Below are 12,344 nucleotides of genomic sequence, written 5' to 3' on the forward strand. Positions count from 1 at the left end.
ATGCTAACAATTCGTCATGTGGGTCTCCCTCCCATTGTTGTGCTGTGCCACATGCCTAAGGCCAGACCAAAGCTGAACAAACGATGCCAAAAGGTGCACAGTGAACGCCACCCGGCTCAGATGATGGTAAATCTATTCGGACAAACTGTCGAATATATGCAACCGAACGATGGTGTCGAAACCCAAACCGCAAGGTGATGTATCGAAAGACTCGACGGGACGCCAACTGTACATGCTTCCCGCAAGCCGAAACAAAGGCAGACCTAGACGTGAACCAAGCGAAGGTATCGAAGAACCGCCCAACGCATTCTGCACCCCCGGCTCCGATGTATATCGAATCGAACAGATATCCAAAATTCTATGCGCCATATTCTACGTTGGGCTCGAGGTGGTACTTCTCCTCATGCAGCCCCTTCAATGCAATCTCGCCGTCCTTGGTCAGATCTGGTCGGCCGACAGGTGTGACTGCGCCGGTAAAGAACCGGGGCTGCCATTCCTTGTTCGCCTCCTTGCGCTCCGCTGCCTTTTGTCGCTGCTTCTCTTCGATCTCGGTCTTAAGCGTTGTGGCTTGGTTGTACTGTCGCCCGACTATGGCGTTGGTGACACCTTCCCAGAACTTGAGGGACTCGTTGGGGAGCTGCTCCTCCATAGGAGGGACGACCTTGGGGACAGGGAAGAGCGGGTTGAGGTCGATAACAAGGTGCTTCTCCTGCAAGACGGTTAGTGCGCTATTGCTTGCAAACGAGGGTTCATAGCGCTTACGGAAGCCTTGTTGAAGGGCTTATTGCCGAGTGTGTAGTAGACCTTGTCTGTCCAGGCGCCCTCTATCCGTGCAAGAACCTCCTTATCTGACACGTCCTTGATCTTGGTTATGGTGTCGTTCTTGGGGTCGTACTTGAAGATCACTCCCTTAACCAGGTTCTGGCTGCGGCCTAGCCAACCTTCTTCCTGGTATTCAAGGATGACCTTCAGTCCGGTCTTGGGACATGTGATGTAGCAGGTGTCGGCAACGGAGACGCTAAGGGAGCCTGTCCTTTTGTGAGCCTCTTATGCTGATTTGTGCAGCTGCAAATGCTTACCTCGCAGAATACCACCCAGGTATGCTGCCGGATGTGTGAGCTGGTACTCCTCGTCATCCCTGTTCTTCAAGGTGATGAAGATGCCCAGGTTGTGCGCTCCGGCTACAACGCGCACGCTTGTACCGGTGAACTTTGCGCTCAACTGGTCGTACCCTCTCGCGCTGATGCCCTTTTCGGGACAGTCGATATAGAAGGCGGAAACGGGAGGGTGGTGGGAGGTTTGTTCGGTGAGGTATGAGACTGTGACAGTCTTGCCATCGCCGGCGACGCTGTTGGCACTGCTCGAGGGAGCCGAGTTCGGTGTCTTCATGGTGGGATGTGTGTCTTCGACTTTCCAGTTACACTGCGAGAGTCAGTACACTGTAGAATGCTTTGGAGTTGTAACGTACCCTGAAGAACTCGCCCAAAGTCGAGTTGTAGGGCTTGCATGGCTTGCCCTTGACATATTTCTACCCCCAAGTCAGTCTTGCTCCTCTCTCCTGCATTTATGGTGCATACTAAATCCTTTGTGAACCAAAAGCGCAAGCATCCCAGCAGACGTCCAAGCTCGTCATTGGAGTCACCGATGCTGATAAATGTGTCTGGCCTGTCCAGGTAGTGCCAGTACTCTGTTGCCCGTCAGGCTATGTCCTACACAAATCTTTCTTCTTCCTAGTATGTTCGACGTACCCAAATTTGGCCGAGGCTCGAGAAGCTGCGCAGGGAGAGAGAAGCGCACGGCAGCGAGATCGGAGACACCTATGAATCTGCGAGGAGCTCAAGTTAGCAAACGTGTCATTGCATATTCAGGGTCCATGTCGTGCAACACACTTTCGCAATATGCCCAAGAAGGTCTTGAACTTGGAGCTGTCATCCGGCGGCTTCTCTGCTGTTGCGCCGGGCGTTGAAGCTCGCGACGCAGCGTTGGAGGCTGTCGCCGAATTTGTGGTGGAGCCCGAGCGGGCATTTTCTGCGGCGAGGTCCGCCATGTTGGTTGGGCTGGTTGCGTTCTCTAGGGGTGTCTTTGGATGTCTGCACAAAATCTACGTCAAGCTGGTATCAAAGGACAGGCGGCGATGTCGTCGTGGTGTGGCGGTGCGAATGCCCTGCAGGTGATCTCTACTTGGCGTACGCGTGAAGCTCTGACGTAGATGATGCCGATAAGCCGCTCGGTGGACAGGTGGGGTAAATCTGGAGAGACAAAGTTTGTCAAACTGCACACACAACACAACGCAAAGGAAAGACGTCAAAAGTTGTATGGGCAGCAGAATCGCATTTATCTAGCGCCCCATTGTCGTGCTCCAGAGCTCAACATGCGCTTGCTGCACGCGAGCCACAGGCAATGAGATGGCCTGCTACACTTCGTGTCGCCGTGATTGGATGCAGTTTCACCGCCCCACGCTCATCCTTGCTCGTTTCACTTTCTGCAGCATTCACACCCAGGACCCTTGAAGTTAGAACATGCTATTTTCTATCTTGTGCTACACAGGTAGTTGAGAATGTTGCATTGTAGCTGGAAAAATGTGAGCATGTAGTTGCAGTCGCGGTCATGCTGACAGCCAGCTCCCATGCGCTTAACGCAGCAGTTGCAAGCAAAAGAACTCCTCGAAGATGATCGCCAAAGTAGCAATGCACATGACCCACCGCCTGTTGAACGCCATCCACACCAGATGCAAATGCCGAATCATGACTTCGTCTCATGGACTAGTCACTCCAGTCGCGCCAAACGCCAACGGAACATGCATCTGGCATGTCTGTAAATATCTCCAGGTCGTACCACTCTTCAACTGGTCCGCCTGGTCCTGATAGCCTGTCGAGTACCAGCCACAAATCACCACGGTGGACGATTGCAGGATCAATGTGGACGCTCTCGGACCGAACCGTTGCCGAGTCAGCGTATTCTCCACGTTCGCTAGCAATCAGGAATTTTCGCTCTGGACCCCGGCCTTGTTCAACGCTAAAACGCAGAGGACTGCGAGCTAGCATTCCATGGTCGACTGACCGTGGGCTGGTTGCTTTCAAGAAACGAGCAACAATCGTGTACGAAGCAAGACGCTGTGGCAAGAGTGGTGCAGCAATCTTGTGCATGTTGGGTCCGAAACAAGCTGGTGTCAGCTTCATTGACTTCAAGCCGGCACCATCTCGAGGGATTTGCTTTAATCGTACGTCGTTGCTGCTGTCGATGCGCAGCGTATAATCCCCGGTCTGACCTGCCTCGAACAAAGAGCAAATGATGGTGTACAGGCCTGGCTGGAGGTCTTTGATCTCTGCAGTAGCTGCTCCAACGCGATGGTTGCCGGAGTCTACGAGCACGTCTCGGCTCTGCAGTCGATATATCCTCTTGCCATGGCCAAGCGCAAGCTTGATATGAAGTGGGTGCTCATGGTTGGAGCTCGTGAGAAGAACCGTAAGTGAAGACCGTTCGCGGATCTCAAGAGCGTACTGTGGGTTTTCGAAGTATCTTGGAGAGCTGGTGTTACCGCCCGCGCTTTGTCTTGTCCACGCTCCTTTCTCGATCTTCTGAATGGGATACTTTAGAACGGCAGGTTCCAAAACCATAGGCGAATTAGAGAAGGCCGACAGCGAGAAGCTGTACGAAGACGGTGGAAGATCGTCCTGGTCGATAACGACTGTGTAGTTCGAGTCTGCGTCAGCGTCCCATCGCAAAAGAGATTGCGGCGTCGACACATAATCGCTCGACTCTAAGTACGTGTCCTTGATATAGAGACGCTCTCCGTGTCCGTTGCAGACGTACATGCTCATGTATCCTTTCGGAGGATCTCCCGAAGTGTTCACCTGAGAGTCAGAGCGGACAGTTCCGTCGTTGAATGCATCAGATTCTTCCTTGATATCTGAAGGTGTGTCTCGAAAGTGGCGACTGAGGAGGAACCAGACATGGTCCGCTTTCTTCAACAAGAAGGTGAACTGTGGATGATGTACGATGCAATTACCGGGCGTCTTTTGGGACTCGATGGTCCAGTCAAAGTGTAAATCCTGACGATACCGGAACAGCCCAGGATTCCAGTTGAGATACAAGCTCTCAAAGTGTTGGATGACTTGTTCGAGTCCGATCCAGAATGTTGTAGGATGGGGCCGCTCGAGTGTTGGGACACTATCTCGATGATAGGCTTCCAAGCTGTCCTTGGAGCCCGCACCTGCACTGGAGGAGGAAGAGTCACAGACTGGTGCTGCTAGTGGGCAAGGACCTCGCCAGCCCTTTCCTTCTACCCATGGATTCTTGATTAGCAGAAGCCGATCGTGGTCTGTCTCCTTCATGTCTAGCACCGCGTAGCTATGCTGCCCTTCCAAGCCGAGTTCGCGCTCTTGCCTTGTGGACATCTTTCCAGTACCCGCGGTCACAAGAACGTCGCCATATGTGAAAGCATTATAGATACGCTTCCAGAGCTTATCAGGGATCGTATCCGTCCTGCAAAAGTTAGCCAAGCTGTTGAGACTAACTGAAAGACTCACTCTTGTAAGAACACTTGTTCCGGCACCCAGCCAGTGAATGTCCACAAGTCGCTGCACGAGTTACTCCCAGGGAAGTCGTATCCGCCGCGAACCTTGAGATATGCCTTCTCGAGCAGTGCTGGCCACAGCAATGCTGGATTCCGTCGATCGGTTACGTGGAGTAATCGGTGGGTGCTGGAGACTGGTAATCGGTCGTCAATTACGACCTTTCGCCAGCAGCCATTGAAGTTCAGACGAACGATATATTTCCCGTTCGTCGATGGAATGGGTTTTCCCAGGTGTTTGTCGAAAGGGTACAGTTTGTCTTGAAGCATCTGCATTAGTCAGTGATTATCGTACTGTCGTGCCTCTTTGATTGTCTACTAACTTGATCATGTCCGCGCTCGGCTCGAGCGACCCCAGCACAGAGACTGGCCACCACTGAGCAGTCGGATGCGGCATCCTGCACAAGATCGATCGAGCGCGAGCTCGACATTAGAGGTCCAATACCATCTCTACCGTTCGGATATAGGGAAGGAGGGGGTACAGCGTCAATAGCGCGGACCCAGCCCTTAAAAAACTGCTGTTGGTACGGTGATAGACTGAGATCATGAGTATCCCTAGCAAAGTCCGTTAGACAGTGTCCAGATACAGGTATAGTAGCTAGTGACTTACTGGAAAAGGTCCTGACCATTTGGTGGAACGAAGTCAGTTGGCGCTGGGTTCTTGTCCCACGGTGGACACTTGAAACCGTTCATGACGGATGCTTTTAGCAATATGATGTCTTCTTTCTTCGATCGCTTCCTGGTTGAAACGGGCTCAGTCAGTCTATGGATGTGTGAAGCTGAGGCAAGCTTCGGTGCGATTGGTATTGCTGATGTTGTTTTCGGTGCCGCTGCGACTGCCGGGTTCGATTGTAGATACCGCGACTGGGATACCGAGGGTGTAAGTGGTGAAGGAGCTTTTTGAACTGCTTCTGATGACGGATCAACATTTAACGCTCCACCACTGCGAGTCTGAGCGTTATCTTTGCGTCGTGAATCAGCATGTGCGCTCCAGCTGTTGTCATACGGCAAAGGAAACTGATCATCCGAGAGATCGATGAGTGGCATGGAAACTTGTCGAGAATCATCTCGGTAGAAACTTGGGTCGAAAGTACTCTGTAAAGGAAATGAGACTGATGAAAATGGCGAGTTACCTGATGCTGACCGAATGTTCGCAGGCGCGGCGGTTTGGGGATAGCTGTACACAGACGAGCTCCATGTAGATGCCATCTCCTCGTAGGCGGGTCCAGGACTTGTCGACACTTCCACACTTGCTGCCCATTGATCAATCTGTGCAGTTTTGGCGTTCTCGTGCTGCTGTCTGATCAGAGGTGTCCAATCCTTGGACTTCTTGATGCGATCAGCGACATCCATTAGCACGCCACATTGGGCCTTCAGCTGCTTTTTTTCGTCTGCGTTCGAGGACAGCTTGAGCGCTTTCATAAGATTCTCGGCTACGCTAATGGCGAGTGTGAGGGCCTCATCTTTGGTGCCAGCGGCTTGTAACTGTGAGCGGTAGTTCTACAATCAGTGTAAGTGCACGTGCTCGAACATGTGTGTCAAGTGGTTGTGTTGCTGTGAACGTACGCTCGCTGCTGCTTTGTAGGCTTCAAGCCGCGCCGCCGTGTCCGCCATGATGAATGACGTGGCCGCGCGATCAAACTTCACCGTGCCAGCTTGGTGCGAAATGTTTATGGGAAATCATCTGTTTATCGCCATAGAAATGGTGCATCGATCGTGATCAAGTCGAATGTGCATTGCAAGTCAACGGTCGTGATCCTGCCATGGTGTTGAGGCTGAGCCAGCTAGCGTAGTGCACGTGCCTACCTTCACAACCGCCTTGCGACCGCCTTTCTCGCCTTTAACACGCTGGCTCTCGCAGCGATTGAGTATGTCTGGAAGCAGCTGCTATGGCAAGAGCAAACAATGTCTCAGTCATCATCGTTTAGCCAGCCGTACGCGGAATGTAAGCGCACTGAGCACTGAGCACAATGAACCTTGTCGAACACCTCTAAGAACTGGACCTCGGCCGTGGACCTCGGCTGCTGGGGTTTCGTCATGCGCCAGGCTTGCGGTTATCGGGAGCAGCACGAAAGCTTCCTACCCGCTTTCCCAGGGCCAGGATACTATCACGAATCCAGGACACGAAATTAGAGATCAGCTTGACTCTACAGGCCATGGTGTGAAAAGTGTACAGGAATTTCAACATAGACCCCGCATCGCTGGCTCCATCGACCGTCCTCGCGCCCAATACATCACTTTCGGCTACGTGATATTCACTTCATACCTGAACGATGGCCGGCCAGTCGAAGGTCGAGGTGCTGCCTCCATGGGGTAATGCCGTCGCAGGCGCTGCTGGCGCCGTCATTGCGAACACCTTAGTCTACCCGCTGGACATGTAAGCTACCTCAATGCTGCTACCACTGCTTGGAGCAACTTGGTGCACTCAGCACTCATCATGCCACAGGATCAAGACGCGACTACAGGTACAAGTCAAGCGCTCAAAAAACTCGAATGATCCGAATCCTGCCGACCACGAGCACTACAATGGCACCCTCGACGCCATCCAGAAGGTTATCGGGAACGAAGGTGTTTCTGGGCTGTACGCAGGCATGTTTGGTTCCTTGGTTGGTGTCGCCTCGACAAACTTCGCATACTTCTACTGGTACACCTTCGTTCGCAGCTTGTACTTGTCCCACCAGACCGTTTCGACACCTCCAGGAACGGCCGCTGAACTATCACTGGGAGCCGTAGCTGGAGCACTGGCTCAACTGCTCACAATCCCTGTTGCTGTTGTTACAACACGCCAACAGACCATGAGCAAGCACGAGCGCAAGGGCATGATTGCCACAGGCATGGATGTCGTCAACAGCGAGGATGGCTGGACAGGTCTCTGGCGAGGACTCAAGGCAAGCTTAGTCCTAGTGGTGAACCCTTCGATCACATATGGCGCATATCAGCGTCTCAAGGACATCTTGTACCCAGGCAGAACAGCATTGAAGCCTCATGAAGCTTTCCGTACGTGGTTGTTAATAATTCCTGGAATCGGTAGAAACTAACTTGGACAGTCCTTGGATCCTTGTCGAAGATGCTCGCTACCGTCGTCACACAACCACTCATTGTCGCCAAGGTCGGTCTCCAGTCGAAGCCGCCACCAGCCAGGAATGGCGTCCCATTCAAGACGTTCACCGAGGTCATGCGTTACATCATTGAGCACGAAGGCCCATGGGCATTGTTCAAGGGCATTGGACCACAGATCTTGAAGGGCTTGCTGGTCCAGGGATTCCTCATGATGACAAAGGAGAGGTACGTTTCGTCATTCACAGCACTGGGATCTTCTCTAACAAAGCATATAGAATCGAGCTCCAGTTTATCCTTCTAATTAGATACTTCCGCCAAGTCCGCGCCGAGAAGCTACAGAAGCTGGCCAATATTGCAGCAGAGAAGGCTGGCAAGGTTGCACCGGTGCTTATCAAGTAAGCAGCTGTTGGTGGGTCACATATCAGTACATTTTGCAGATACCTTGGGATTTAGAGGCACAATATGGAGGCTGTCTTGGATAAATCTTTTCACACTGGCGTCCGGGCAGCATTGCAATCAAATCATTCAAGTTAAGATTTTTTCTGTTCACTTTCTCCTTCAAACAGTCTCGAACATCTAAGACTTAGCCGCAGGGAAGATGTACTTGCCTGCCTTCAACGCCACCGCCACATCCTTCACCGGCACGACATACTTTTTCACTTCCGGCACCTCCGCATCAATCAGGGTCGCCACCAAGTTTCCGAACACAACACTACCCTCGCCATTCAGGTGCGTGAAGTCGGTAGGGTTGAGGTTGTACGTTGCAGCGTTGTCCGCGCCAATGCTGTTCAAGTACTTGGTGCTCGCGCTGTTCAGATCAATAATATCCGCCTTCGACTTCGAGGCTGCCTTCTTGGCCGCAGCTGTGACGTCCGCAAGAGACTCTACGACTTCGCCGTTCGAAAACTTCCGCCTGCTCAAGCTCGTAACTAAGATGGGTGTTGCGCCTACAGCCCTGACCTCATCCACGAACTTGACGAGGTTGGCGGTCAGGTCGGCCATGGAGATGTTCTTCTCGGGCTTTTGGTCATTGTGGCCGAATTGAATCGTCACGTAGGGACTGTACTTTGCTGCAGCGGATCTTGCGGCTGCGAGCACGTTGGCCCAGTCGCCGCCAGCGCGGAAGGAGACGGTTGTTGCGCCGTTGTGGCCGAAGTTCTTGCCTGTTGCGCCGTTCTTGAGGGTGGTGTTGAGGAAGCCGTCGCCCCAGCCTGTACGTGGTCAGTTAAGTATCATGAATAGGGTTGTGGGAGGGAAAGTACCTCCTCCACCAGCTGATTGCACGGCAGTGGTCGAGTCACCGGCTAGAAAGAACGCTGGGGGCTTTGCTTTTGGTGCAGCGACTGCTGAGTATGTGAAGGTTGCGATCGTCGCAAGGATTGGGAGTGTAAAGAAATGCATTCTGACAGTATAGCAGAGAATATACTCAGATGCCAACGTGGTGCGATACTGCACCAACCCACCAGGCCAACACTCATATATACCTGTCTACACTCCACAGCGCATGTCATCACCCGCCCCGGCGCATCTTCAACGGCCACCTTTACCACGAAGTGCCAGCATCCCCTCAATCAGCTTCGAGCGCAACCCGAGTCAGGCATGAAACAAGCTTTCGCGCACGTTTCTTGCGAATCTTGACCTTCATCAGTATCTCGGGCGACGGGAGGTGAGCGATATTTATGCGATTCCACCAATTAGAGTGGTGTTGAGATTGCTTGGGGGTGAATGTGGGGCGAACGGCAGGATTTCGTGGGGAAACAATTTTCCCGGGGAGTGAGTCCGGGGAATGACGTTTGGGGGAACACGAGGGAAGGAGCCGGTGCACCGGGGTCGGCTTTTGAGATTGGGTTTCGATGTTTCTAGACATTGCTAAAGTTGATTCACGATCTTGAAGGTCTCCATCGTTGCGAGCCACATTGCCTGCTCTCCTTGCAGTGCAGATGTTCATCGAGAAATGTGTTGCGTCATTCCTTACATATGCACGTCTCCAGCCGTGCATGCCTTTGCGAGTGCCATCTTCTTCCTAGCGCGCATCACGTCTACCACATTCGACGCAGCCCCCTTGGTAGTTCAGTGGCTCCAATTTGATGGCAATCTCCTTATCATCCGCATCTTCGAGATCTAGCTCGACCAAAGCTGAGTGAGCCAGTTGAAAAACGCTACTTGTACAGCTCGCAGCTGTGCGCAAAGGCATTACCGAACAACTTTGTCTCAAGCGTACTTGACAATGTTGTGTAAGCTCCAACACCGTCTTTCTTGCCACTTGCGCGGAAGTGCCCGCCAGGAATTGTAACGTCACCAGGGTACCTATTCTTTAGGTCACTACGCTTCAGGACGTAGACTTCGATCAAGTTCTTGAGGAACTCCTCCTGCGCTTGAGGAACAGGATCGCCTTCGCTGATAACGCTCCAGAATCTGCCAGGTTTAGGTCTCTGCCCGAGCTGCTGGTCATGCAAGGCCACAGACGCCAGGGGACGTGTACCAAAAGTGATGCAGTGAACTTGCTTGAAACCTACTGACAATAAGCCGATGCTATGGAGCTGTACAACGGAGTACGTACCGGTGGTAGCATCAGCTACGTTGTAGAGGCAAGACATGCTCATGGCGTAGAAAATCTGAGCGACTGCTCCACCCGCAGAATGACCACTAAAGAACAGACTGTCAATAGGCCCCACATGCTGTACCAGCCACGCGATACCTTTTGTCAGGCGAGTTTTCGCTTGGACCACGGCTAGGAAACCCCTGTGCTATTGCAATCTTCTGCTCAATAGCTGCACCAGTTAGCAGACACGAATTTCTATTCAGGGGATCAGTATCTACCCTGGGAGCGTGTTTCGGTGCGTTGTTGAAGTTGAGTATTCAGTCGTCCTCATTACGGTCCCTCGAATGGAGACCACCAGTACTCGCGAACTCTTTGTATCTTCCAGGGAGATAGTCATAAAAACTAGTGTGGGAATATGTCTCGAACAATTCCGGCATTTCGTCAGACAGATCAACTGTACGAGGGTCAGAGCGAGCAGACGCCCATTGTGGCTTCATATTTAGCATTATCCAAGAACCGGGAACTTCGCCGGATGAGTGCTTCGTTGATGGGACGCTTGATGTTATCTGTCACTGTGCCGACATTAGCAGTAATGAATTTGATGAAGCTGTCAAGTGTCAGTAACTAATAGGCATGCACTGTGTGAGCGACTCGACTTACTCCAGCCTTTCTGATGTCAGCGTCCGATATTCTGACGTGAAGGTGAAATGCTCCCACTCATAATCGACCGACTTCGTCGCTTGCCTAGCTTCCGGCATGCTTGGTAGTGAGCATTAACGGCATTAGTGCAGTGGTATTTTCATAAAAGAGTCGCACGTAGAAAGAGTCTCGGAGCCTCGGAGCCTGAATACAGATATCATAAGACAAAGTGGTCGGCCTTGGTAGCATTCGAAGGACATCAACGTCTCGTGTTCTGTTGTTTGGATACTGCAGTAGCTCAAAGGGCCCAAGTCTTGCTAGTCATTGTTCACAACGGTGTTCTGACGCATTGTCCAAGAAGGGCGAATCAAAGAGTGAAGAGACAAACAATCGAGCCAAGATTAGCAGCACAAAGCGAAGTCAGCGAATATATCAGGGACACCACAAATTGACGATGGGATCGGAAAAGAAGGGGTCGAACTCTGATATTGACACTGATGGATTTGAATGATGCTGATCTCTGTTCACGACCCAGGAGGTCTTCATTGTTGCGAGTTGTATGCCTGCTCTTCCTGTCGCGCTGTTATCTACTTCCTAACAACTCTGAACGCGCTTGTGACCGCGAGCCACGTTTTTTGCTTGTGTCGCAACCTCCAAGCATTCGCGTCGCTCATCGCTCCTCCTCCATGTAGTCTTTAACGAATTCCTTCCAGGAATATTCGTCGTCCTTGTCCTTGCCACTGCACTTGCTCAGCAGAAGCGCTCTCGAGAACTCTAGCACAAAGGCATGAGGTAAATCCTCTGTCAGGTGCTGAATCCATGTCTCTTTTGCCAAGCGGACCCATATGTCAACTAGGAGACGTCTCGCGGGTGATCCTTCCATGGTGCCCGCGTATATGACCTGAAGTGTCAGTCGACCAGGGCATAGGCGAGGTTCAGCCGGCTGGTCTACGTAAGCGTCGACCAAAGCCGTAAGAATAGCGTTCTTGAAAGCGTTGTCCATGAGCTTTTCGCCAAGAACATAACACTTGGCTATGTCGATGTATTCATCACCCTTCGCTTGTTTATTTCCAGACGCTCTGGCACGAGCAATCGGCATTTGCTGAAAGTATAACCAGTGAAGGTAGATATTGAAGATGTCCGGTGAGTCTTCTGAGAGGTCGATGGTACGCGGTTCGGTCTTGTTGGCGGCCCATTTGTGCTTCAGGGCGTTGTCGAAGAAGCGAGAGCTTTTCCGAATGACGGCTTCAAGGACGGGAAACTTTTTGTTGTCTTCGCTAGTACCCACGTTGACGGTTATCTGATCGATCATGCTATGAGGTATCAGTCTCTTGTTTCCTAACAGTGGAGCGCCAACCTACCTGATGGCCTGGGTCTGCAATATGCGTCCGCAGTCTGAAGAGGGTCCATCCTCGAGCTTCTCTGGATCGGCAGACATTGTCCTTGTTCGCTTTACAGCACACTTTTTCTTTTTGGCCATAGGCTGAGTTCGGAAATTCCAGTTGGAACCTTCGTAAGATGGTCGAGAGG

General features: G+C 52.0%; 6 protein-coding genes across 6 annotated transcripts; 1 reads left to right on the forward strand and 5 right to left on the reverse strand.

The window, feature by feature from the left end:
* Positions 1-29: 29 nt before the first annotated feature.
* Positions 30-2,047, reverse strand: BU25DRAFT_485222 (uncharacterized protein; the record flags this gene model as incomplete). Its single annotated transcript, XM_033711223.1, has 7 exons — positions 30-709; positions 763-1,028; positions 1,080-1,422; positions 1,469-1,528; positions 1,578-1,687; positions 1,749-1,825; positions 1,890-2,047. 7 exons carry the CDS (start codon positions 2,045-2,047, stop codon positions 359-361), a joined length of 1,365 nt encoding a protein of 454 aa, XP_033564247.1. The 3' UTR covers positions 30-358.
* A 430-nt stretch (positions 2,048-2,477) lies between these two features.
* BU25DRAFT_363265 (cysteine proteinase) lies at positions 2,478-6,187 on the reverse strand (the record flags this gene model as incomplete). The annotated part of the gene is made up of 6 exons (XM_033703754.1): positions 2,478-4,485; positions 4,530-4,843; positions 4,897-5,128; positions 5,184-5,535; positions 5,707-6,073; positions 6,140-6,187. 6 exons carry the CDS (start codon positions 6,185-6,187, stop codon positions 2,763-2,765), a joined length of 3,036 nt encoding a protein of 1,011 aa, XP_033564248.1. The 3' UTR covers positions 2,478-2,762.
* A 269-nt stretch (positions 6,188-6,456) lies between these two features.
* On the forward strand, positions 6,457-8,148 carry BU25DRAFT_408659 (peroxisomal membrane protein-like protein Pmp47). The gene is made up of 4 exons (XM_033705862.1): positions 6,457-6,950; positions 7,020-7,570; positions 7,621-7,858; positions 7,909-8,148. Exons 1-4 carry the CDS (start codon positions 6,847-6,849, stop codon positions 8,030-8,032), a joined length of 1,017 nt encoding a protein of 338 aa, XP_033564249.1. The 5' UTR covers positions 6,457-6,846; the 3' UTR covers positions 8,033-8,148.
* Positions 8,149-8,209: 61 nt separating this feature from the next.
* Positions 8,210-9,034, reverse strand: BU25DRAFT_489445 (carbohydrate esterase family 12 protein; the record flags this gene model as incomplete). Its single annotated transcript, XM_033711424.1, has 2 exons — positions 8,210-8,844; positions 8,896-9,034. The coding sequence occupies 2 exons, from the start codon at positions 9,032-9,034 to the stop codon at positions 8,210-8,212; spliced, it is 774 nt and encodes a 257-aa protein (XP_033564250.1).
* A 482-nt stretch (positions 9,035-9,516) lies between these two features.
* Positions 9,517-10,672, reverse strand: BU25DRAFT_485241 (uncharacterized protein; the record flags this gene model as incomplete). Its single annotated transcript, XM_033711224.1, has 4 exons — positions 9,517-10,145; positions 10,194-10,279; positions 10,332-10,404; positions 10,510-10,672. The coding sequence occupies 4 exons, from the start codon at positions 10,670-10,672 to the stop codon at positions 9,793-9,795; spliced, it is 675 nt and encodes a 224-aa protein (XP_033564251.1). The 3' UTR covers positions 9,517-9,792.
* Positions 10,673-11,484: 812 nt separating this feature from the next.
* Positions 11,485-12,252, reverse strand: BU25DRAFT_419701 (uncharacterized protein; the record flags this gene model as incomplete). Its single annotated transcript, XM_033707958.1, has 2 exons — positions 11,485-12,127; positions 12,176-12,252. 2 exons carry the CDS (start codon positions 12,250-12,252, stop codon positions 11,485-11,487), a joined length of 720 nt encoding a protein of 239 aa, XP_033564252.1.
* Positions 12,253-12,344: the final 92 nt, after the last annotated feature.

Source organism: Macroventuria anomochaeta (genome assembly GCF_010093625.1).
Source record: "Macroventuria anomochaeta strain CBS 525.71 unplaced genomic scaffold BU25scaffold_8, whole genome shotgun sequence".
Taxonomy (NCBI): domain Eukaryota; kingdom Fungi; phylum Ascomycota; class Dothideomycetes; order Pleosporales; family Didymellaceae; genus Macroventuria; species Macroventuria anomochaeta.

Excerpts from the sequence above, each read along its gene's own strand:
- BU25DRAFT_408659 (XM_033705862.1), top strand. The coding sequence starts at position 6,847 with ATGGCCGGCCAGTCGAAGGTCGAGGTGCTGCCTCCATGGGGTAATGCC. Across the intron at positions 6,951-7,019 it reads TTAGTCTACCCGCTGGACAT|GATCAAGACGCGACTACAGG; the intron begins GTAAGCTACCTC and ends ATCATGCCACAG. Across the intron at positions 7,859-7,908 it reads CTCATGATGACAAAGGAGAG|AATCGAGCTCCAGTTTATCC; the intron begins GTACGTTTCGTC and ends CAAAGCATATAG.